Source organism: Tympanuchus pallidicinctus, unplaced genomic scaffold (genome assembly GCF_026119805.1).
Source record: "Tympanuchus pallidicinctus isolate F22 unplaced genomic scaffold, pur_lepc_1.0 scaffold1, whole genome shotgun sequence".
Lineage (NCBI taxonomy): Eukaryota > Metazoa > Chordata > Aves > Galliformes > Phasianidae > Tympanuchus > Tympanuchus pallidicinctus.
The window spans coordinates 82,121,107-82,146,930 of record NW_026294618.1 but is presented as its reverse complement, the minus strand read 5'-3'; the positions used below and the strand labels follow the sequence as shown (position 1 = coordinate 82,146,930).

Below are 25,824 nucleotides of genomic sequence, written 5' to 3'. Positions count from 1 at the left end.
ATCCAAAGATACAGTACAAAGGAGTAAAATGGCTACAAAGGCAAGCTCTTTCCTTCTTTTTCCTTTTTATTTTTCTTTAACTCTTTTTTTTCCTTTTCTCTGTTTTTTCCTTTTCCCTTTTTTTTCTTTCTTCTTTTTCTCTTTTTTCTTCTTTTTCTTATCCCTTTTTCTTTTCTCTTTGCCTATTTTTTTCTTCTTTTTCACCCCTTTCCTCTGCATTCTCCATTTCCTTTGTATTTTTCTTTCTTTTTCTCTTTCCTTTTTTTTTTTTTTTTCTATCTTCTCTTTCAAGGAAAGTGAAAAAGTTACTATTGGGCAGACAACTCATATATCAGTGGGGTTTATTCACACACCAACACAGAGTAATTATACCCAGAGTGCCCATTAGCATCCCGCAAACCAACATCACAATAGCTTCCTTTCTTTAACGTGCAACCAAAATAGGTTAATAAATAAGTTTAGTTTCAGTCATAGCCCACTTTCTGCATTCTCTCTTTTACAAATATGGAATCCATTGAATTTTGAACCAGAAAAACCATGAAGAATAAATTAATTTGCCAGACACTCCAATCAGCAATCTGCACTGTAAATCTATTTAAAGCTGCATCTATTATGTTGTAAAGTTCAGCTGAACTGTGAAAGGGCACATGACTGAAATCACTGCGTTTGAGTTGACTCACAGTTAAGTGTAGATGGGAGTTGCTTGGCTCATCACAATTTTCTGCTCCTGATTCAGGCCTTCTCAACACACTTCAGTTTTTGCAGACTTGGTCAGTGCTGTGTGTGTGTGTGTAGGCAATGGGGGACAAGAGAAATTGCACTGATGCCTCCATTTGCATTGGCTGCCAAATGAGAGGTGGAGAGCTATTACTTTTGCAAGCTGGATGCTCCCTCTTTCCCTTTTGAGAAAAGAAGGCTCTATTATCTTCACTTTACAGATAGGAAGAATAGAGATGAAAATGTTACCAATGTCAGATTTGAAGCGCTGGCTAAAATTGTTCTGCTTCAAGTTAGGTAGAGGGTTGGGGTTACATGGCCAAAAATGAAGCACAGGCATGTATTGCTACTCTCTGAACTTCTACACAACATTGTCATGGGAGGAAACGCTGTTTATCTGCTTAGTAACTGTTTATGTTAATCGGTAAGTACAAACATTGTAAACATAACGAGCAAACAGAAGCAGGCTTGTACCTTAACAATTTGCAGCCTTGTTTTCCAGTGGAAGATTCCACAGACCACCCAGGCTTTGCTCTAGTCCTTTTCTCAACCACGGAGCATCTAATTAAATCCCTCTCCATTCCTGACTCTAAGTGGATGAGAGCCTACAGTCCTGTGCAGTTTCTTTCCAGATGGAAATGCATAATTTAACAGAGATACAGCTGACAGGGAGAAGTGGGCCCAAAGCAGTATTAGCATTTGCCACAAAATTGCTTTGAATTACAAGGGGATTACTTAATGAAAATGTAGACTAGAAGAGAACATTAAAACCAATATTAAGTTTTCTAAGATTGCAGAGTGCCAGGCAGCAAAAACCTCATATAAAACTGAATTTCTGTCTAAGTTACTGTAGTGACACTAAAAATTATTTGGTTTTGCAGCCAAGGAACACACCATCAGTGTAATGTCATCACATTTTGTACCATTGCATCCTACTGATTTGTTCAGTATACGTGTTTACATATACATAAAGTTGCTAAACACTTTACATTGCTTACTACTTCTGTACTTGCAGCATCAGGCCAAGTACAATTCTGTCCTCTGTTTTGCAGATGAGGAACAAAAGCAGACAGGGACTGTTTGTCTGTGGCAGGCAAACCTGTTTCCCTTGATAAAACCATAACTTCTTGTCTGTGCTTCTCTTTAAAGGAAATTAGTACTGGAGACAGAATGTTGTCAGGGTGTCAACTGATGTTCTTTTAGAACTGGGTTATCATCATAGGCATCCACATAAATGACAAAGTATGCAGTAGTTGCTTTGCATTGGATGCTTCTTGAAGGGGCTGCAAGAGGATTGTAGCAATGTGCTACGATGACAGGTGCTGAGGCTGCACTATTGTCATACTGAGAAATACTCTAGTTGGGAGGTTAACCCAAGTCTGGACAGAAAGAGGGAGAGATACTGACAGCTGTTATGCATCAAGCCAAGTGTTTTATTATGGAGCCAGAATGCAAGAAATGTACAGCATAGACCTTTGGGCCTGAGATTACAGCTGATGAGGTTTGGGGAAGCTGAGTTCAGAAATATCTTGAAGTTGTCTTGTTGCCATCTCACTTCTTGGCTGCTTTTGTAAATTGAAACGATGGTATAATTTATACAGGTTGAGAATAAATTAGGAAATGACTCTTTTATTTCTTCTCTTGGGCTAACTATGTCTTGCAACACAAATCAGAATCATTGCAGCAGAATGTGCCACATCCCTTTTCTTGATTTGCACCATTCCTCTTGTCTTTACGGTGAAACCAACACAGCCTTTCCACCGAGAGGATGTCCTCAGGAAAATTTGGTCCTAGACACATAGCTCACCCTTGAGTTGAGATTTTATGCCATCAACACCAACATACAAGATAGAGTTACTTGTAATGGCACTTAACTGGGATGTCTGATTTGCGTAAAGAACTGAGAGGAAGGAAGACCAACTGTGAGCAGCCATCCTTTCTAATTAAATTCCCACAGTTAAAAATAGCCACTGGAAGCTGGCGCTTCTGGCACATCCAGAGCGTCACCTTCCCAAGTATCTTTTTCTGGCCTGTGCCGTAGGAAGTTGAAAATGTGATCCACTGTGTAACAGTGCTGCATATTCTGAGCTAAACTACTTGTCGTTTTTTACCTTTTTGCATTTATGGTTAGCTTACAAATGTCACGTCTCCTTTTCTTCTCTAAAGCTGGTCTCTGCAGAACCAGGTGTCACCCTGGCTGTTGTAGAAAATAACCTCCTTGTCTTCTCAATGTGTTCAGATCGGTTCTGAGTGTGGTGAAAGGGAAGGCAAACCCAGCTCCACTTGGTTCTACTTAATTACCAAGAAATGCCAATTGCAGTAATGGCGATACTGAACTAAGACCTGATTTCCCCAACAGAGTTTTCTATGGTAATTTTGGTCACTACACAAACCAGAAAGGTTTGCGTTGGATTGGTGATATTGCATAATTAGGTTTTCAAAAGAACAAGAACAGAGAAATGAGAGTAATGGGGAAATCATGCTTCTTGCTTTTGCTCATTCTAACCACAGAAAATGCAGCGCTTACTTCTTATCAGGAGTAAAGGAATCAATCCTTTGTAGCCCGTCCCATGGACAGAATTCTTTTATAGCTTCAACCAGGCAAATGGAAGGGAGCTAAAAACATAAAGCTTTGGTGAGCGATGGCGATAATCTATGGCAGTGTGTTTAATCAACAGTTTTCAGTTGAGCATGTTTTTGTCACTTTCTTCGGGGCTTTGTTTCGTACTTCTACGTGTGCAGGTAGACATCTAGATATAAAATAAGCTCTTCTAGAACAAACTCAGCTGCAAAAAAGCATATTCTCAAGGTCTGGCAACGGTGTTTGCCAGCTGCCCAAGAGGCTTTAAGGTTTATCATTTCTATTAGTTTGAAAGTATAAATAGATACAAAATACAGGGAAAAAGATAAGAAGGTCTCTGGAAGTTTGTGCCACATTACTGGTACCTATGATCCCATTGCCAAGTTCATTAAGCAGTTAGTGTTTCTTGGGGGAAAAAAAAAACCCACAACATTTTACAGGGAACACAGTGCTGAAGGCCGTGAGTCAGCAGGGAGCTCTTTTTCTCTGTACGTTTGCCCCATATGTGAAGGACAGTGGAGTGGGTCTGTAAAGGGAACAAAGTTCTGGAGCAAGCATTTCTGGCTTGTAGGTCACACCTTGCTAACTTCCATAGAGGAGGTGCAACTAGAGCGCTCTTCAAAAAGCCGAGGCAAGCTCAGTCAGAAAAAAATGCGGGGAGCTGGCAAGAGGACAATGCTAGAGTGAGCTCAGACAAAAAAACTCCTCAAGTTTTGGGTTTGGTTTTTTTTCCAGGATATGTAGTTCAGAGGTAGGCGGGAGCAGTGGCCAGCCAACAAAGGCTAGATACTGTGGTTTTGAAAGAGGCATTCGAGCATATGGAGCTTTCGTGCAAAAAAAGAATGTTTTTTTGATCAATTCCAGGCGAGATGGCAGTTTTGTCATTCTGACTACATCTCATCAGATTACATGGGATCACTAAGAGTATTTTGGCATTTCTCACAGTTTGAGAGAAGAAAAAGCTCATGTGGCTAGTGAAATTGCCCTGCAAGGTTTCCCCCTCTGACCTGGCTGTTAGATGGTGGGGTCCTGGAGCTTGGTCAGCCCCTGACGTGACACTGGGTAACACAGCTGCACACAATTTGGCCAATTCTCTCCTGGCTGGGGAGCTCAGTGGGGAAACCCACTGCCAGTATTTGCAGCGTACTATCAGAACGTATTCTGGGCAGGGCTCGGGCTCTAATTTCATTTGTTCATTACATTAAATTTGTGAATTAACACCCAAGTTTGTGCTTTGTTAGGGACACATTGCAAGTTGGCACGAGTGTGACATGAATAACGAAGGGAGTGAAGTGCTTCTCAAGGAAGTGATAAACGTGGAGCTTGTGATTAGGGTAGGAGAGTAGCTGTGTGTTGTTGGGGCTTGATAAACCAGTCTGAGGAGTACAAGTCAACCTTCATCCTGAGAAGCTGCTATATTTAGTGCTGAGCTTCTACCACAACTCTTTGATTCCATCCAAGCTCAAACTGTGGGAAAAGTATCTGCAGCTCCTGTAGCATGTTCAGCTGAAAGTAGTGGTTTATCTCCGTTAGCAGCAATGTCTGCGTGCATCCCTGGTGTTGACACATCTTGGTATATAAGCTGTTCTCTGCAACAGTGCCGCTGGAGAGATTTGGATTGAGCTGAAGTGTAATAAGAGTTTTCCAATAGTGTGTTTTATATGTCATAAGTTTCCTATATGTACTCGAGAAAAAGAAAAAAAACACACTTCTGGAGTATTTCCTCTGCTGTTTTTGAGTTTCTCTGTTAGGTATAAACTTTTAGTTCAAATGAAAGGAGGTCACAGATCGTAGCTCAAGTGTGAGAACAAGGAAGAACCAGATACCAAGGCAAAAAGCTGATGGAAGTTTAAAATGAAAATTTACACCGAAACGTATTCTAAATTGAAAACATTCCTTACCAAAATATCTGTATCACTCAGGTGCTGGAATGATAGTAGTGGTGAGTTGTTTGGTTGATGGGAATCTCACAGGGTCTGCAACACAGAGCTGTTGTTGTCATGAGAGTGCGTGGGTTCCTGCCTCGGTGTGCTTACTCCATTTGGTTGCAGTGGAATTTGTCACCTCCCATTAATGCTATCCGGAGCTGAAAGGAGTTTATATGAGCATCATCACACTGAATTGTTTTGATGATTCAGAAAACAGAGTGCTCCCTGCGGGTGAATACTTTGTTGGCTTTCTGGAGGTAGCATGTGACACAGAATAATTTTCTTCCCAGTGCTGAGTGATGTGCTGGGATACCTTGCAGTACTTCTCTGCGAGGCAGGAGCTGCTCTGTTCCGATCCTGTCTGAGCACCTAGCAGAGCTTTGGGCAACTTGAGCAGGTCTGCTCAGTAATTCTATACACCTCAGCTTTGGGGTTCCCAAACCGTGACTCATTTTCTAAGGATCATGAGACTCCCATTGCAGCCCATACAAGATCCAGACCTCAGAGTTCAGCCCACAGGTGCGTCCAGGTGGGTGTCCCTAAAATCTTGATCTTAACTTCAGTTCATTTTCTGTCATGAGAAATGCAAGCCATTGAGCTGACCTTCAGAACAGATGCTGTACGAAGCCTCTGAACATGCTGAGCAGGACTGTCTGATACCACTAGATCTCTAGATACTTTCAGCTCTGCTTTTTAGATGACAAATAAATTAAAAACCACAGAGTTGTGAACGTTGGATGTTTTATATCCAACACTCACCACAAACCAGATAAATTTCCAGAGGAATTCATGCATCTGTAATGCTTGTCTCTGATCTTTTTAGCAACAGCGAGTAAGTAAATGTAGGATGTAACAGAAAGGAAAGAAAATATATGCAGGAGGCCTTGCATCAAGATTAATCTCTCAGGAATGCAGGGGGTTAACGGTCAGGCTGATTAATCACTGTTAATGAACCATCAGGAAATCTGTCAGGAAGTGGGTAAAAATTCCTGACAGCTGATGTGGAGCACTGTGTGGCGTGCTTTGGTTTTGATATTTCCCAACTGATAGCCTCCAGTGGGTGCCGTTCAGTTACCTCAAAGGTCTGAAGGCATGTGAAGGACTGGATGGCCTGCTGCCACTGCTCAGCTTGAGTAAGTGAGGGAGAAATTTTCTCTGTGCAATGGCCATGCCAGTACAACGCAATATAAAAGCAAGAAAGGCAGAGATTGCTCCTTCCCACAGCTTCCCAGAACAGAGTCTGGAAGTGATACAGAAGGGTCGTTCCTCACTGCTCAGTCTGAGCCCACAGGGTACAGCAGGGAGCGGGCCAGGAAGCTTTCCCTGCTTAGATGGGGAGCTGGAGCTCTGGGACTTGGATACACAACTGAGTTAATGAATTGCTTTGTGTTGACCGAGGGTGAGGTTTCACAGTTGGCGTGAGCTGATCCAAGATCAGGCGGCTGCTGAGAGTGTTTCCCACCTCTTTCTCCTTTGCATTGGCTGTAATGTGGTAGTGTGGTGGCTTGCGGGGCTGGGTGCAAACTAATGCTTCCCTGTCAGTGCTGGCTGGCCCAGTTCACAACAAAGTAGGGGGGAATGGCCTGCCTCACTGCCTGGCTGCACCGAGGCTACATCTGATGTAGGCAAGGATAAAAACATGAGCGGAGACAGAGACTTTCAGCAACAGCAAAAATGTGCCTTGGCTTTTAGGCCTGCTTTGAAACTGCAGGCTGAATCACTGGAATTAAGAGTGCACTGTCAACCTAGAGTGAATGCCAGTTAAAATGTGTTAGCTCACACCTCCTGTGACTTCGAAGCAGTGGCTGATCGCAGCCGTTCTGCACACAGCCAATGGGAAGTGTGGTACAGTGAGGGGTGAAGTGCAGTACAGTGAGGGGTGGCACAGCCATTCCCCATGACATGGTCGGGAGAGGGCACAGGCCACATCAGCTGGTGTCAGTGTGCGTTTGGGAGGGCAGGAAGAGAGGAAGGGGCCGGCAGCTCTGCCAGGGATTGGCTCGCTGTCTTTTTCTTTGGCTCAGCGTAACATATTCAATCTCGTCTTCCTGACAAGACTGCAGAAATGCTCAGTTACCAGCACACAGATTAAGCACAGTAACACGGTCGTGGATCCAGACCCTACAAGTCTGAGGCACAGTCTGCTTCTCCTCATACTTCTCCTTTCACTTCAACACAAGCAGCTTTGCTGAGCTCAATCTGCACCACTACAGCAGAAGATCTAAAAAGGGGAGCCCTGCTGTTTGTTTCAAGCTCATTTGTTGTTGTTGTTTTTTAATTGCAAAATGTAGTCGTTCCATTTTAAGGACTTTTTATCTTTTTGTTCCAGCTCAAAACTCTGTGCACAGATAGAGGAATAACTTTGTTAGTGGAAAAGCTCTTTGCAATTTTCAAATTCTTTAAGTTTTACAGACGTGCGGGCCTTTCCTGATGGTATCTTTGTGTTACGTCTGTCGTTCGGCTGCAGGGTAGGCAGTGGTGCACCCCTTAAGGAGTGCTGAGCACATGTGACACAGAAGGGTAACGCTCACAGCATAATCCAGCGTTGCAGTGTTGCGGAGTGATATAAATAAGACAGGAATTCTCCAAGGCCTTCAACAGAGCTGGGCATCTCTGTATGGCTGTGTAGTTAGGCTGCACTAAATCGGTGTAATACTTGGGCTGCATTGGTTGTGCACTGCTGTGAATGCTCCTAGGAAACCATAAGCTTCGTTACAAGCCAGATATTTGATCCTATGTTAGAGTGCAGTTTTTTATAGCCTTTGCTGTTGATTTATTCACTGAATGAAGAGTTTTGAGTTACAGGCAAGCCTGTAACGGATCTGTTGTTTTGCCGTACAACACACTGTCCCTTTTAGGATTTGGCAGTGTATTCTTACAATGTCTTAAATTCAGTGAAGTGATGGCATATATGCAGGGCGGACCTGACTGTGACTTCTTGAAAACCAGCCGAGGAAGGTTTTCTGAGGCTCAGGAACAAGGTCAGGGCTTCAGGAGCCAACGGTCGTGATGATTCCTGCATTGCTGCCATTACTCTTCCCCAAGAGGACAGGGCAGGAGGGCGAGGGGTGATCACAAGGTCATCCTGCACAAAGGCAGTGCAACTGTGGCAACACTGGGAACTGCAACTATTGCACCTCGGCCTCCAAATATTTCTGGTGAACGAGTCATCTTATTGTAGAAGTGAAATGCATCCTATTATTCTGGGCACAACTGATTGAAAAATGCTTTACTTGCTGGAAATACTGTTGAACAATATAGTTTCCACTTACAAAGCAATTTCTATTAAAAGCTTCTCAGGGCAGCATCGTATAAAAATAGTTACACTAAAGTTGTGAACCAGCTCCTGACAAATCAGGGCTAACAAAAGCTAAGGTATAAATAGAAGTATTCTCGTGGGTTTTCTCTTCTCTAGAGGCACAGAATCTCAGTCAGTGCCGGATTGTGATAAACAAAAATGCCCTTTTCCAGACACACAGGAAAACAAGGGCCTTCCAGACATGTGGCTTAGAATATAAATAGGTTTTAAACACTGCTGCAGAACCATAGCACTTAGTGGAGACCATAGCATTTGCATTTTAGAACTGGGCACCCAGTATCAGCCTGATTTTATGATCTAGTTATTTATTTAATTACATGCAAACTGGCATCCCCTGCTTTACAAAAAGGTCAAGTCAGTTATATTTTTATAACAACGGAATGAACTGACTCCGGGCACTCGAGGATATGAGGATTATCTCAAAGTCTGCAATGTATTAGGGTTCCTGGAATACAAATACTGAGGAATGTAAAACATTACAGGTCCCGTGTTTGTATTTTGTCGGTGGGCAGAATAAATGCATCTTACTGGTCATTTTCAAAATCATTATTCTTGTAATTATTCGTTTTTTGAGGCTGGTAGTTTGTTACCTCCACTAATAATAATGACCAGAAAGACAATGCTCCATCCTGTGCCACTGCCACGTAGAGTTTATGCCATTTGATACCAGATACACTGAGTGCTCCTCATTAAAGTAATACCTGGCCACTTACGTTACGAAGTGATCGACTGTATGAGAAATATTTCACGTAACAATGACAGGGGCTTCCTGCGAGCACTGCAGCACAACAGATCTGCTTGTAGAAATATTACTTCTGTCTGCAACAGAGGTGCCAAAATAGCTTTAATAATTAATCATGTGCTGATTAGATTATACATTCTGGGATGGGCCAGAGATTTCTGTATTATGTATCAGACAAAAGATACTGGCAATGCTTAACTAGCAGTCACCTGTTACTGCTCCACCTGGCATTGTGGGAGCGCTGTGGGAAGCAGGGCTGAGACAAAGGCCTCGCAGACCTTGATAAAAACCCTCCCTGGCCCCCGGTCTGTTCAGCAATACAGAACTGTTGAAACAGCTGCTGCCACAGCTGCACGCTGCAGTTACCAAGGTGCCGTTTGCCAGGAGACACCCTGCTTTGTGCCCCACTGCAAAGGCGAGGGCAGAATTCAGGCCGGGAGGGCGTTAAGCAGGGAGTTTCCTGGCTGGAACAGCACAAACAACTGCTGCACAGGCACGGGCAAGCAGAGAGCGGCACGGCACAGGCATGGGCAACCCGTACCTGTGCTCACCTACGTCAGGGCTCCCCTGCAACCGCCGTGCTGCTCTGCCCCATCAGCTGCTTCTAACAGATTGCTGTGGAAAATGTGTTTTTTGTGGAGAACCATATTACGTGCAGCCGATTCTATGGTAAGTATGAGCTTAATAGTGAGAACCACTAGAAATGAAAATTGGAAAATTACTTCCTATCTGTAATTTCCAGTTAGAAGTTTTGCTCAGCTGTCTTAACTGCCTTTTTCCAGGCCCTCTGCTCTCATCCCATGACTCTGGCAGCCCTCTGTGTCCTTAGAAGGATTTATTAGAACTGCAGCAGCAAACCCCCAGGGGAGACAATCCTTATGCTGGTCCTCAAATAAGATGATAGCGCCAGCGTGTACAGTGCAACAACGCTTTGCTGAGATAACAGTATGATTTAAGCAAAGGCACCTGAGAGCAGCTTCACGCCACCAAGAGCTGTTATCAATGTGGCCTCAGAAGTCAGGCCAGTTTTGGGGGATGGAAGGGTGTGCTTCAGGAGGAGGGAGGGACACTCAGCGACATGTGCAAATGAAGTTAGAAGTGATTCATCTTGCCAGTTGTTCAAAACACTACAGAACAAAACAAGAATTATTGTTAAAAAGGGAGGCAAACAGTTGTCATTCCCCGTTGGTCAGAGCAGAACTAGCAGCAGCTCCCAACAAAGGCCTGTGGACAGGCAGCTGAAGAGCTGCCAGAGCCCAAGGTGACTCAGCACAGGTGGCAAAGCGCACCCCAGGAATAAGATTGGTTTACACAATAAGACACAGCACAGACCTTTGCCAGTGGGAGCTTCTTAATGAAAAGCAGCTAAAGTCTGGAGGCATCAAACTGTATCGTTCTGCAGCTAGGAAATTTACAGACACCACAAGCCACGTGGCTTTTTTTTTTTTTTCCCCTTTTTTCTGTCTCTTCTACCACTGCGCTTTATGAAGAACAGAAGTTAAATAAGAAAAAAATAGCTTTAATGAAACATTCAGGTTGAGAAATCAGAATCAACATTCCAACAACAGGAAGTTTCAAAAGCAGTGTTTGTAGCAGCACTTTTGCTGAGCTGTAGCACACTTGCCTTTCTTTTCTCTGAACCGTATCAGAGCACGTACCTCGATAAAAGCGTTGGGTTTGGAGTGTGGTATTAGTTTAGAATTGCAGCATTTCCTATGCATAGAAAAGTGAATTGAACTCAACTCTTGGATGATTTCCTGACTCCTGCAGTCAGTGCTACAACTGTTGTCTTTCCAGTAAATGTGTGTGAATTGTTTCCCTGTGTGAGCACACTTAAAGTTGTTTATTGTTTTATTCTAGGGAGCTGGAGACAGTTTTGTGGGAGCACTGGCCTTCTACCTGGCTTACTATCCCGAGCTGCCCATGGAGGAAATGGTCAGGAAGTCTAACTACATTGCATCAGTGAGTGTCCAGGCATCAGGGACACAATCTTCATATCCTTACAGGAAGGACTTGCCTCAGGACCTTTTCTAATTGATATTGTCTAGCTCAGTGTACTGATTTTATCTTATCCCAGACAGCATTATTCTCCTGACTGCACAGACGTTCCCCTCCACTGACTGGAAAGACCAGGAAAGTCTCTTTGCTTATTTGAGAAATCCTATTAGTTCCTGTTCTGCAATAGTAAAGATGGGGCTGGGATGGTTATCTTCCCAACACAGCACAGGCGGTCTGTCCAGCCCCACACATCACGCCTGAGCCATCCCATCCAACCTACTGTGCTACGTGGAATGCATACAAAGCTCACAGCAATGCATCAGGAGGGTTCTGCGCTCCTGCTACATTTTGACTTGATTTTAATCAGGCCTTCTGATACGTGATGCCAGGAAATGAAGCTTTGAAATTGTGACTTTGGTTCTCAGTTGCAAGCACTGAGGTCAGTGTTCATCAGCACTGGGCTCACTGAATACCCAGGGGTCAGCTCCTCCCCATCCTGCAGCTCATTGCACAGCTCTGGGTACTGAGCTCTTACACGCCTTCCTACGTGCCTTGGATGGGAGCTGCAGCATGTATTGGGTCCCTCACAGTGGAGGGGGGCTGACAATGCTACCGAGCCCAACTCTGATACACATCTGTAGCCATACTGCTGTAAAGCCTGCATGAGACAGCTGAAGGAGAAAACCCTCCAACAAAATCTGCCAGAGAACAAACCAGAGGATTGATGTGATAAGCTACTTTCTTCATGCTTGACAAAAGCCCCAAGTTAAAGCCCTGGCCTACTTACCTGACTTGGAATAATATCACCCTATGAGCTGTGGTCACGGCTTATCCAAAAGTGTCTTATCCCACCTGCTGCCCACTGCTGCTTCCTAACCTAGGAAGAAGCTGCTGCAATGCTGCTCCTCCTAGGAATGCCACTTCGTGATCACTACTGTTCAATCTGTGGCTGGTAGGTTAGAAAAACTTGCAATCCTGCCATTGAATTCCCGCTGTGGAAAATGTTAATTTTTATTGCCTTTAAAAACAATAGTTCCTTTGAAGACTACAGCCTCTTTCACAATGGAAAACACAGACAATGGGATCTGCCATTTATTTTTTTTTAATTGAGCACTGTAAAAATAACTCAAAAGATAAATAAATGTTACTGTGATGATCTATGTTCAGACATTAATAATTTTCTCTCTCTACATTGTTTTCTTCACAATGGCCTTCAAATCACAGGAGACGGTGATCCCAGTTCATTTCCTCTCTTTTCAGCCCGTGGTGCAGGATTTCTGAATCAGCATTCACCCTGTCCTCCCCCCGAACCATCCTCTCCTCCTGCATAAATCAAGTCCAGTCATTGTTCAGAGAGAGCGGATCTTTCTCTTCTCTGTGAAGAGGACACGTTGTTTTGCTACAGAGAAAAAAAGAATCTATTAAGAACCCTGAAGTGTTAAGATCCAACTCAACAGGCCTACATCCCTTTCTCCTGGCCGGCTTCCCTGCTTAAATGAACTGTGACTGGCACAGTGCTGCTGTTAATCAACTCTTGATGAGGTTTAGTAGTGCTTTTGCTTTACTGCGTGTCATTTTTAGCTCCCAAGAGGTCGGTTTTACCTCTGTGAAAATAAGTATTGGGATTTCAGCGGGTGAAAACATTCAGCAGCTGCTCTGACTATTCTGAGTCACAGCAGTTTGATGCAGGGACAAAAATAGGTTCTTTACTGCTTTCTACTACTCTCCGGCTTCAGAGCCCAAATAACTACAGCTGACAAGCAGCATTTAGTCATGCTCACACATCAACTGACAAGCGGATGGGAGCCTGCCTCTAACACCTGATGTGGACCTTAGCAAAGTCCATTCAGCTACATATTAAGCACAGTGGATGCACGACTAAAAGAGAATCCAAACAAAGCTCTTCAATGCCATTTGAAAAGCACCGCTGCTCTGACTGCACTTCATTCTATTCATGCCTTTGAAAGCAGTGCAAGGACAATCCACCCAGTAACAGAATCACTTCTTCCGCCTAAAAGTTTTGCTTTAAGAAATACTCCAACTTAGCAACGCATTCTGTTGTTGCACTTATGAGGTAGTGAAACTTGGGCACTACTGCCACTACTTCACTAAAAGCTTCGTTCTGTGGAGGTCCCGGGTTCCTGAGAAGAACAAAACATAAGGTGATAATGCATGCCAAGTGAAAATGCTTCCTAACATATTCCTGATGTGAGCTGCTATCTAGACTCCAATTTGCTTCCCTTCACACATGCAAGCACTTTCTCACATCAATTTCTCACTTGTTCTCTACTACAGACTACAAAGAGCAGAGCTTTTTTTCTTAATTACTTCCAATTTCTTCCTTCAGCAACGTACTACACGTTCTGCTAAACAAGCACTACTTTGCCTGAGCTCTCCAATCTTCCCACAGTTCTGCAAGTTGCAAAGTTTCTGGAGGTTCATTTTGCACATAGTTCAGAAGTAGGCAAGAGAATGCTAACTTGAAGTCTTCTTATTCAGGGAATAGCCCCTGCAATCTCTTATCCTCCATGGGTATGAAATTCAGGAAAGCCACAACCTCCATCAGCACAGGTACTTGGATGAGTGCATACTGCTTCCCCCTTAGTTTCTCTCACTCGCCATTAAGCTCCTGGACTGTTAGATCTGGGCACGACAAGGTCCATCGTCCAACAGAAATGTAAAATTATGTTAAAAAAAAATAATAATAATAAGCCTGAACCACATAACTACCAGCCATAATTACGTCATTTACTTAGAAAAGCTCAATACGTTGTTTATTCCAGACTTTTTTGCATCAACTTTCCCATGCCATTTGTAGCCCTGTCTGGTTTACTTTCTGCATTTACCCAAATTAATCATTTTAACGTTAGCTGCAGACCACTTGCTGCCCTAGAAGCTCGAGCTCTGCCACCTTTCAAAAACCTGGTGAGTAAAAGGCTTCTTGGGAGTGTTCCAAGCCCTGCCAAATCAGCTACTTAAACTGGAAGAATCTACAAGGACCAGAGCAACATAAAAGAACCCACAAATCATCATCTGGAGAGTGGTATCATTCGTGGAGGAGGAAGAACTTGTGCTTATCTCCTTAAAAGAAAAAGTCTAATTTGGAAGTGATGGCCAACATTTATTGTCTGGAGTACCCAGGGCAGCTGAACAGAACGTTTCTATTGAAGCATGCTGCATGCTAGAGGTAACTGCCTAGCAAACCACACAAAGAAACAAAATGAAACAACTCCTGCGTCACTCAGTTTTGCCACTGACATGTGGCATGGCTGTCAAAGACTCTGATGTGCTGGACAAGTCATGACTTTGTTTCAGTGCCACAATCTGTAAAATGAGAATAACGTTAACTGCCCACTGGAATGTCACGAAGAACAGCAACTGTACAGTCATGTGAACATCAAACGTGTTATGACACATTCTGCTTAGATTGGAAAAATCCTGCTACAGTCAAACCTTTCACCCCAGACAGCCAGAGCCGTTATTACAAAGCAGGCTGACTGCTACCCCAGATCCTTACCAATGGGATCGTATCTCAGCAGCACCAGCTTCTCCTGCAGTCGGAGCCTCCTGACGTTGAAACAGTAACCAGTCTCTGCTGCACTTTTCATCCTCACCAGGATGTACCTGAAGTCACAGGGGTATCTCTATGTCAGCAGGGGTCCCTCACGGTCTCTCACGGCACTGTCATGACAATACTCTTTGGATAAGCAACCTGGCACATTAAGATATTTCATTCCAACTTCATGGATATTTTGGATGGGAGCTTTAAAACCATATGCTAACCTTATTGTAACAGGAAAAAAACATCCACCAGCCTGCAAACCTGAAATTCAACCATCAAGTTTAACTATAGAACTCCTGGGTAGTTCTGATCAGAGTGAAGTAACTCTTCCATCAAACAGGGTAAGGAGTGAGGGGAAAGAAGAGGAAAAAAAAACAGAAAAGAAAGAAAGAAAAATAATAAACATACAGTTGAGTCATTGCATCTTAAATGATAATGGCAAGAAAGGGAGGATGATGATAAATTGTGGATAACACAATACCTCAAACTATCACTTCCACATGCAGAGAGGAACTGAGGAGATAGAATGGAACAAGAGGCACAAAAAAAGGAGAAGCAGAGCCCCCTGGCACCCTGCATCTCTCTCCCAAGGAGCAGGACTTGACGTCAGCTCAGCCACCAGGAGCCCTTTTCCCTACAGAAAGTCTCTGTGTGCATGGAGTGGGCTGGCAGCCCCTGGCAGCAGGGCAAAGGGGGCTGAGAAAGCAGCCCCAGGCCCTCACCCAGGCAGCCTTCCAAGACTTCCCAGAAACAGAGGGCATCTTCTGCATTTCAAAAGGAAGGCCAAAGCCTTTAACCGGTCTGTAAATTATGTCTTCATCTTCCACTGCAGTAAAGGGCTGAATACAGCTCTGTGCAGGGGCACTCAGTTCACTTTCCTGGATCTTTCTGCTTCCAGTACCAAATGTTTTGTCAAAATTAACTCTGGAGAGCCACCCATCCTTCCTCACTTGCACAGCTCTGACCACTGTCCCCTCCTCAGCTACCCCTTTCCACGTTTGCAATCTAATTTACTGGGATTTAAAAACAAACAGAAAAATTGTGGATTCCTTCACATCAACTGACCGAGCATCACCTAGGGACTATCCCCAGTGAATGCCCTCTCCTGCACACCACGAAAGCTATGATGTGTACCCCAATAACCACACAGCCTCCTTCCCTTCTTCTTCACCCACTTCCTCAAAGCCTGTGTGCAGAGTTTCCCCTTTCTGGGAGAATCAGTGGTATCAGGATGACCACGTGTTGAAACTCTTTTGAACCACACAGTTGAAGCCAAGTCCTTTCTGAACAATACACCTCATTTCATAAGACTTACTGCCCAAAGAAGAAATGTGACCAGGAGCACAGGAGAAAAGAACAGTGGAATGCCACCAGGATGCGCAGATAAAAACAGGGAGCATGGATGTAGAAGTACTGTAAGGAGACAAGATGTTCCTTATGTGTACGCAAGACCACACAAAGAATGAGGCAAACAAATCACTACACTACTGATACTATTTTTCATCTCAAGGAAACACTCTGCTGTGCTGTGTTCATTTCTGTGTAGAAAGGTGTCAAACTGCAATTTTTCCTATCACATGCATATGTAGAAATCCTTAGTTTCAAAGATGGACAATTGCACAGAAATTCTGTAACAGAAGAATCTCTGAACATAACAAGTGGATCTTTTTGAAGCTGATCCTTAAAAAAAAAAAAAAAAAAAATTAACGTTATAATTTTTCAGTCTGTGCAATACTGAATACTTGCACAGAATGCAGCTTCAGAGAATAAGGCAAGAACGTATTGCTACAAATTGGTTCAGTTTAAACCCTTGGTTTGTTGAGCTAAATTCCTGGTAAGTAGGAATGCAAGTCATTTTCTCCATGTGCTCCTGTCTCCTTACACCTACAGTGTAAACCAGCCGTGTGCAGAAAAGTATATATTCCTTCCCCTCTAACCCATCAGCTTTCTGTACAGGCCAGAGGGCTGCGGTTAAAGCTCTCCCAGAACCCACCAACATCTCCCCTCAGCAGAACTACAGAGCAAATTATAGAATGGCCTGGGTTGAAAAGGACCACAGTGATCATCTAGTTTCAATCCCCCTGCTATGTGCAGGGTCGCCTACTATTAGACCAGGCTGCCCACAGCGCTGACTGCCCTGTCCACTGCTCACAAGCCAACATACGAATGCAGTACAGTGGGGAAACTTTCTGCATCCAGCCTGGGAGAGGCTCAGAGCACCGCCTCGAGTCTAGCATACAAACATGAAGATCTGCACTGCACTTCAGCTTGTCCTCAGCTGAAAAAGCATGAAAGGTCAAAAAGAGAAAGGCTAAGTGATGATTTATAGCTTCTCCATAAAGCATTATGGAGGTGAGGATCCCCTGCACAGGGCACTCTGGGTGCTCAGCTCAGTGATGGCCCATAGAACAAAACCTATCTCTGCTGCAATTTTGGAAACTAAGTGGCTTTTTTCACAGCACTCTGTACTCACCTGTGAGAAAGGCACACGTGCTGAAGGGCAGAAAGGGCACAGCTAGAGTCGGGGTCTGCAATTCTCTCACATGCATTAGAAGATTATAAATGGGTGCAATATTTTACTAAGTCACTTTGATAGAGAGTGGTAGCAGGAAATATCGGATGGTAAATAAAATGTCACTTACTTAGATTTGCTCTTGGCCACTGTTATTTTGCAGCAGGAAGGAGCAGGGGGAAGAAAAAGAAACCACATATCATTTAATCTCATCTCCTTTAAATGCAACACACAGAGATCAGAGCTGTCCACTGCCTGGTGCCCTGATAGCCCCAGAGAGAGCGTGCCAAGAGATTTACTGTCGCAGGAGTAAAACGAGTACACGAGCTGCCTACTTCCAGCCGCCCGCTCTCTTTCACCACCGTACCACCGCGTGACGCGGCATCCAGCCTTACGGCCTCACGGCCTTCCGCCCGACGGCACGCCCGGCCTCGCGCCTCCATCGCGGCCCGGCAGGCGGCCGCGCGGGGCACGTTGGGAGCGGGCGGCACAACGGCCCGCTGGGAGCCGCAGTCCCGCTGCGGGGCCGGACGAGCGGCTCGGGCCCGGCACCGAAGGGAAGGTCGCGACGCTGACAGACTGTGCTCGGATCCGAGCTGCGCCTTGCCGGCGGCGCGGCCCGCCCCAGCCCTCGCCCTCCACCACTCCCCGCCCCGCGCCACTCACGAGCCGCCGCCGTGAGGAACATAACGTCGCCGCCGCGCGGCCGCCGCCGAGCCCCGCCCCCGCCACTTCCGGCCGGGCTGGCGGAAGTGCTTCCGGGCCGCGGGGGAGGGGGCGCGGTCGTTGTGTGCCGGCGGGGCGGGCGTGTGGCCTTGTGGCCGTGCGAGCGCGGCCCGGCGGGAGGGGGCTGCCCCGTGGGCACCGGAATCACGCTGCACAAAAGTGCCGGGCGGGGAGGCCGGAGGGGCAGTGAGGAGGGTGGTCGCGCCCTTATGAGTGGCGAGCGGACGAGCTGCCGACGAAGGACTTGTTCCCTGGTGCGGGGCGCGCGGGGCTGGCCGCTCCTCCTCCTCTTCCCGCCACTCGGGCTGCTGACAGAGAATTCGAGTCCTCGGACACGCAGCAATGAGCATGGTGGTAAAAATGTCAGCCTGACGTGCTCAGGTGGAAAACGGCGTGGAAGGTACGATGGCGTGTGGTTAACTTGACGCTGCGTGGCAGGAGAACGAGCGGCTCGGCCCGTGGAGCGGGGTGGCAGGGCAAGGAAAGCGGTGTCGCCCACGTTCATTGTTTCCAATCGAGCAGTACCACGTGCATCTCTTAATGGTGCAACATTTCGATCCTTACTGTCTGGCCTTCCAAATACAATTGGAGTAGTCAACTCATCTGCCCGTGAATATCAGAGTGAGAACTTGCAGACGTTCGATGGTAAAACGTGAGTGCCGTGAGGCACTGCCCTGTGTGTGAGTGCCTCTGGTAGCGCAGACTGAAGTGCAGCGGAATTGCCAACCTCCTGACTTCTCTGCCAGGAATGTAAATCAACATTAAAGATGATTTTTAAGAGAAATAGCAAGTTAAACATTTGTACAAACACATCATCAAATAGAGGTTGCACCGCCTCTCTCTAAACCTCTTGCCTGCTGGCAAAAATAAAACTGTTCCAGTGACATTTTCCCTGCTCTGCTGTGACAAGGGCTGCATAAATATAGACACCGTGGATTAGAATAGACTTCAGCAATCTCCATCTTCCTTTCTAGCAGCCGCTTCTGCAGTTCCCCATAGCTATGGGTGAAAAACAGGGAGCCTAAGGTGGGTACGTATGGGAGAGGGTGACAGAGTAGCACATCCCTGATGGCAGCAGTCTTTGCTAACCCTGGGGAAGAGATGTGCTGGCTGGAGGAAAGGAGAGAGTCAGGATTTCTGACCCCAGCTCTGTTACAAATTTCCTGTTTTGGCTAGGTTAAGTCATGTATGTGAGGATCTTTGATGGCATGTGCAAGGAAAATGCAAATCTTTCCTTCAACTTTGCCTACAGAAAGCAAGAAGTGTGATGAACTGTAATGCCAGCCTAGATCATTTTGACGCTTGCTTAAAGAGAAGTCACTCATGTCTCCAGTGGAGAAGCTGCTGGTGCCAAACCGATCAGTGTCACTCAGAATCAAACACAGCATCTTTTTTTTTTTTTTTTTTTTTTTTCTCCAGCTAGAACAACAGTTGGTTGTGTTATAGGCTAACTGATTTTCTTTTCCACTTTTATGCTTTACATTCTAGGGCAAATCCTCTGCTACTATCAGGAGCTGAAGAGGTTGCTGCTCTTTGCCAAGAAAGTATAGTCAGGTTGCTGTCACACATAGGACAGGCAAGGACTGATATCCAGGGCCAGCAGGAGTGATGCTTCTCTTGTGTGCGTGGCACTTCAAGTAAGTCATGACAGGAAAACGTCAGAGCAGAGGAGAGAGGGGCAGCAGGCTGAATGTTTGCAAAGTAAATGTCCTATATTGGTACTGTATTTTTATATGAGTTACCGTCAACTAATGCACGTAAAAACCAAATGCTGGAAACGAGAACAACACTGTAGAGCCTGGGAAAAGCTCCACCAGTCCTTCCTGGTTACCCACAAAAAACAGGCAAACAGCTAACTAAGCCAAAAAATGCGTACAGCTCGGCGAGCATAGTTGTAAAACAGCCAAGCTATTTTCTCCTCCTCCTTGCTTTCTTTTCCTCAGCTAGTTACAACCTAGCAGGCATCTTGCTGTCCGTGCTGCTGAACAAACACAGGCAAATCACTCATCCCAGACAACAAATGGATTTTTACATTCTTTCTGCATATGTGAATCCATTATCCTAAGAAGGCCCAGAAGAAAGTGGGCATTAGCTTAATGCAGCTCTGAAAGAGGAACTGTCCGGGTCAGGAGAGCAGGAATGGTGGAAAGAGCTGTCTGATTGCTAAATCACTTTAAGCCAGCAACCAAATCCATTTCAGCTGCTGACCTGTTTATGGCTGGTTTGAAGTGAGCTGGCAATGGCTTTTAGCCCAGTTCTTAGAGGTGTCCATGTCACAGTATCACAGTATTTGCTGGCAAACTTGCAAACTGAAAAGCAAAAAAAACAATGGGCTTGCATGTTTCCCTTCTCTCCCTGAGAGCTCAGTCCCCCCAAGTCAGATATGGGGCACTGGTACGTGGTAGGTCAGGGCATGGCTCCGTGTTCAGAGCTGTACCTGTTCCCTGCTTGTTCTCATCAGTGCACTGGTGAATCTGTTCCTGGAGCTCCTTTCTCCAGCACTGACGTCATTCACATGTGAAGGGGGAAGAACAAAGACGGCGCTCGCCTGTTTTCTTGTGTGATTTTTCAATACCCGTTTCCCAATCCCGACCTCCAGAGCAACAACATCCTTTCAAACCGCCCCCTCTTGAAATGCCACAGTAGCCAAACAGCTGCAAATCAAAACACCTTGTAAACAAGTGACTGAAATCCCGTGGGATGCCCGAGGGCTTGGGCACGTCTCAGAGTGATTATAGTTCCTGCTATACAAATTAGAGTCCATGTCGCACAGTTCGTGCCAACTCCAAGCTCTTGCTTTTTATTTTTAGACCTATTTGTTGAAAGGTTGTCATGATATAAAGAATGACGTTTGGTATCAGTGATACACAGATAAAATTAGATGGTAGCCGGAAGTGATCATACGGCTAATCCTCCCTCCTGTGACTTTTACCACGGAATTTGGGATCCTATGGGCCTCAAAAACAGCTTTTCTCTGAGTGCATTTCACTTCTCAGCAGGCAGCTGAAAAATTGGTCTCACACGGGTTATGTGTGGTAAGTCTCACGCAAAGAAATGAGTGTCACTGTCATTGCTTATGCCAACATCTGGGACCATCTGGCATACTAAAGACAACATTGTCTACGTTTGTACAGCTGATCGAAGGTTGTTTTTAGCAAGCCTCTAAAAAATCTTCCCTTTTTGGGCCAGCAGAGCAAGGCTTTTAATTTCCAGGCATGGTGTTTTGTATGCAGAGCAGCTTAAGTCATCAGCAGGGCCCAATCCTGAGATTGTTAGTCCCACAGACATGTCATCCACACTGATGCTGGAGACTTTATTCCTTTCTTTGGAAGAAGAGGCTGCCAAAGGGGAAGATGGGGTAAAAGGTACACTGCATTACTTCTCTAAAGTAGAGCTTCTCATTTGTTTTGGCTTTTTTTTTTCTTCTCAACTTCAGATTGCTTTTGTATCTTGTAAAATGGGAAAACACAAGATCTAACTAGTTAGTAAACACTTCCTACTGCTTAGAAACACATGAAATTCAAATAGGTAGCATACCTATGCTATATATGCTATACCTATTTGATGCTAGGGCATCATCAGATTAATTGGGATTGGTTGCAATTTAGCACAAAGGAATTTGTGCTGTGGTATTGTGGCAGAGAAAGAGTGTATCAAAAGCACAGCTGTGAATCAGTTGCTTTTAAGCAGGATATGTAAAGGTGAATGGAGAAAATAAGTATGCAGTGTGAAGATGTGTGACACTAATGGATTCTTTTCTTCCTGTGGCTTATTGTAGGAGAAGTTCAAGTGCCTGGACAGGTGCTTGGACAAGTGCCTTTTGTGCCAAAAATCTGTTTGATTGGTGTCTAACTCCTATCACTTTGTGGCAAGAGAAGTTACTTCAGCTTTAAGCTAGAGTAGGCAGCTCTCTGGGAAAAGAAATCCACCACGTTCCAATGTGGCAAGTGGAAGTGGTCCACCTATTTTTTAATTCTGGAAAAAAAGTTATTTTCTTCTGGAGAACTAGAAGAAGGATAGGGCTTCCTGAGTGCCTCCCTAGAGACTTTCGCACTTGAAAGAAGGTCGTAGGGTTCAAAGCTGTTTCTCAAGTTCTGCAATGTAGCATTTCTGTGATGTCACGCATCATTATAAACAAGTTATTTCATTCAGTGTTTTGGGAAATGATGGGATTGGAACAATACACCCACAGCAGTTCCCTCCCTGATTCCAGCCGGCTCTTTAGCGAACTGCTTATGAGCTGTACCTGGCTACATGATGTGTGTCTGCCCATGTCTGGTTACACTCTGGGTAATTGTATGGGGTGGAGGGGTGAGAAGGAGGTAATTGTATGGGGTGGAGGGGTGGAAGGAGGAGAGGGACATGCATTTGCAGCGGTGTGTCACTTGATGGCTGCTTAGTGTAAGACCCTTGGGCTCAGAAGGCCCTGGGGCTGCATTGCTGCAAGCACTGAATGCATCATCTCTCCTTTTCCTATCCTTGTGCCACTGAAATCAGTCAGTCGCTTACATCTGATGGCATAGCAGAAAAAAAAAGCATGCTGGTGTTCCATTCACTTCTGTTTAGCTCAGGTTTGAGGTAGACATGAGATTAATACTTTAAAAAAAAAAAAAGGAACGAGTGCTAGAAATGAGGTGCAGCAAGGCCCATGTAGAAATCTGTTTGAACCCATAGACACATAACCGTCTCTAGCTGGTTCCCTAAACTTTCTTCATCTGCTGTAGTCTTTCTAGACTCATTTTACCTAAAGACATTTGTTTTAAAAGTCGTGATGATGCACAAAGAGTATGGTCTTTGTGACCAAAGTCACCTCTGCACAATCTCTGGAAAATGACTGTCTTCCCTCTCTCTGTTTCATACGCAGTAGCCACCTGGCCTTGTCCTCTAACATACTCAGCTGTGAAGACAGAGTCTCCTGCGCAGGGGAGGCATTCCATTTGGTCAATAAGATTAGCACAAAAGAATTACTCTTAGGTGGCCTGTTTTAAGGAATTTGTTGATCTTGTTTGATTTGTCACTTTTTAGCCCATGTTAAACTCTTCGATGCTGCTAAACTACTCAATCAAATAATTTAAAGGTAGCTCCAGCTATCTGGCTGGAAATATTCCTTTCCTGACAAAGAACAAGATATTTCTTCACATTGCTAGATAGATAAAATCTGCTTCAGCTGCCCACAAAACAAAACTAGGCTGAATCATGTTTTCATCAGAAGTTGCCCTACCCAAAGGAACCAGAAGAACATTGCAACTTCCTTTTTTTCCACCAACTCTTACAACATAGGCTCCAGTTTCACCTTTACAGAAAAAACTGTTCTTTCTATGATGGTTGATAAGAGATATGTATGCATATATGATGCAGATCTGGTCTGTAGCACCTGACCTGTCCACACATTCTGTACCCTCACACAACCCAGTCCATCCCCCAGATGGAGTGGAAGAAGTGGGTTGGTATTCCCAGTCCTGCCTTTCAGTAGCTTCTGATGACCTAGCTCTGGATAACTGAACAGATCTCACCACTTCCCTGGTATAAAAGTTCTCTTGCATCATTTTGCAGTCATGATGCTCCCATTGAACTGTGCACATACTGCAGTATTTAGCTGTCTGTAGTAACCTCATGCTGGTATGCAGAAAGATGGTCTCAGCTCCTCATGCAAGCCATAAAACAGAAGGATTTACTGGAGAGGGAGTAAGTTTGTATTTAAAGTGTCTACAGAGCTGAATCAATTCTCAGGGTTTTCGAGCTGCTGAACAGCCAGAGGCAATCACTGCACTTCTCTCTTTCCAGTTCCAGTCTTTTACCTCTTCTAGTCAGAGGCTGTTTTCTGCTTTCTACTTTTACAGCCACTAGTTTTGTAGGGTACCACCACATCTGATCATCTACACCAATGTCCTGGTATACGTGACCTTCCCCTAGCAGGACAGTCTGCTAGAACACCTCCCCAGCTGCCCTCCTGTCTGTGATATCTGTAGGAGAAATACAGGCAAAATTCAAGTTAGACATACATCTGACACCAATTGCATCTGGCAACCACTCCAGCACTGCAGAATTCTGCCCCAGGACTTCTGGTTATTTATAATTCAGCATCAGATTCGACCCAGTTGCTCCTGGTTAGAGATCGTTTTGCAATAACAAACTAAGATTACATGAAGAGCTTAAAAAAGAATTTCACCCCTCCAGGGCTAAATTACTTCCACTTATATACAACTGTCATATCTTAAAAGGGCAAACCCAGAAAGCTAACACTGAAAAATGTAACTCTACGACTGAGGTTATCTGCCTGCCCTCTCTGGGCAAACACATCTCATATCTGTAAGGCCCTTCCTAGCAAAAACCAAAATTCAAGCTAAGTGGATGGAAGTTTTATGTGCAGAGTAGGAAACAACAGCTTGGGAGGAGGTGTATTTGAATGTAGAGCCAGATAGAAAGACAAACCTCAAACACCATACGACTGCTTTTACAGAGCATCTCACTCATGTCTGGTAAAATCACTCCATGCTCACCCAAACTTTGCAAACTACTAATCACCAACTGAGAAAGGCATGGTGACGTACATGTTACGGTAGCATCCGGCACTGGCAAGCAATCCACTTCCATATGTAGCTCAGAATCTATTCCAGACATTTTATAACTGATGTATTTTTCATGAAATAAAATGGGAAAGCAGGGGAATAAAAACCTTCTGTAACAACTCACCTGTCACGGCGAAGGTCTCGTGCTGATCAATTCACCTTTAGTGAACTGAATCAGGACAGGAACATGAAGGTCATGCTTTCTCTATATTCTTTGTGAATATTCCCAGTCATATAAGAGAACAGTCACGCTTCACATAGCAGCTCTATTCAGCTCTGATTATATACCTGGATTAATAATTGAGGCACTTGAGGGGCAAATGTGTTTCCCTGAAAACACCAGAACTACAGAGGGAGATGTGGAGCTGCTCACAGCCCTTTGTTCAAAAAATTTCCTACAAAGAGGATTGTACTCACTTCAGAGACCTGGAGGACGCAGGCTTTATTGTCAGCTTTCCTTTTGCCCTCTTTTTCTGTGATGGCAAAGGAGAAAAGTGGACAGGAAGAAAGCAGAGATAAGGAAAAGAATAAACATTTTGCGCTGTCTTAAAAAAAAAACAACAAACATCTTATTTACATAGAAATCCTGGGTTATAGACTTTCATCCAAGAAAAGAGAATTTCCATGTTTGTTTGTTTGTTTGTTTTAGTTCTGCCTATGGAAAATACCTCCTGTCGAAGCATTTTTGGTGGCTTCTTTCTTTTTTATATGTGAAGTCACAATCCAGCACTGTGTATCTTCAGAGAACACCGAGCCCAGTGACTAACCTTGACAAGAATCCTGGTCTATTCTTCAGCCACAGTGTTATCTTAATCTCCAGCTGCTATGATTGCATGGGATGGTTCTCTCCTAGTTTGGGCTCTGTGTGGTCCCTCTCAGGAATGACATGAGACCAAACTGTCAGAGAAAGTTGCTGAAACTCTCCTTCATTGAGAGAGTTAAAAAATCACTATTTATACCTCCCTGCCATTTGCTTTCCTCTTCCCATTAAGCGTGCTAGTATTTCACAGAATCACAGAGTCAAAGAGGTTGGAAGGGACCTCTGCAGATCATCTACTCCAACCTCCCTGATAGAGCAGGTTCCTGAGGGTAGGCTACACAGGAAAGCATCCAGGTGGGCTTTTAATATCTTCAGAGAAGATAACTCCACAACCACTCTGGGCAGTCTGT

At 44.7% G+C, this 25,824-nt stretch overlaps 2 protein-coding genes and 1 long non-coding RNA gene across 6 annotated transcripts in view; 2 read left to right on the top strand and 1 right to left on the bottom strand.

The window, feature by feature from the left end:
- RBKS (ribokinase) overlaps nucleotides 1–12,445 on the top strand; it is a 66,292-nt gene extending 53,847 nt beyond the window's left edge. For both annotated transcript variants that reach the window (XM_052683348.1, XM_052683357.1), the window contains one exon: nucleotides 11,148–12,445. In XM_052683348.1, coding sequence (XP_052539308.1) covers nucleotides 11,148–11,321 — 174 coding nt within the window. In that variant the 3' untranslated portion in view covers nucleotides 11,322–12,445. The remainder of the gene's footprint in view (nucleotides 1–11,147) is intronic.
- On the bottom strand, nucleotides 12,372–18,113 carry MRPL33 (mitochondrial ribosomal protein L33). The gene is made up of 4 exons (XM_052683393.1): nucleotides 18,026–18,113; nucleotides 17,490–17,508; nucleotides 14,803–14,909; nucleotides 12,372–12,684 (listed from the first exon to the last, which is right to left on the bottom strand). The coding sequence occupies exons 1-4, from the start codon at nucleotides 18,045–18,047 to the stop codon at nucleotides 12,635–12,637; spliced, it is 198 nt and encodes a 65-aa protein (XP_052539353.1). The 5' UTR covers nucleotides 18,048–18,113; the 3' UTR covers nucleotides 12,372–12,634.
- A 110-nt stretch (nucleotides 18,114–18,223) lies between these two features.
- LOC128080797 (uncharacterized) overlaps nucleotides 18,224–25,824 on the top strand; it is a 53,751-nt gene continuing 46,150 nt past the window's right edge. For all 3 annotated transcript variants that reach the window (XR_008206892.1, XR_008206893.1, XR_008206891.1), the window contains exons 1-2: nucleotides 18,224–19,111; nucleotides 19,574–21,120. This is a non-coding gene — a long non-coding RNA (uncharacterized LOC128080797). The remainder of the gene's footprint in view (nucleotides 19,112–19,573; nucleotides 21,121–25,824) is intronic.

Excerpts from the sequence above, each read along its gene's own strand:
- MRPL33 (XM_052683393.1), bottom strand. The coding sequence starts at position 18,047 with ATGTTCCTCACGGCGGCGGCTC. Across the intron at positions 12,685-14,802 it reads GCTGAGATACGATCCCATTG|CAAAACAACGTGTCCTCTTC; the intron begins GTAAGGATCTGG and ends TTTTCTCTGTAG.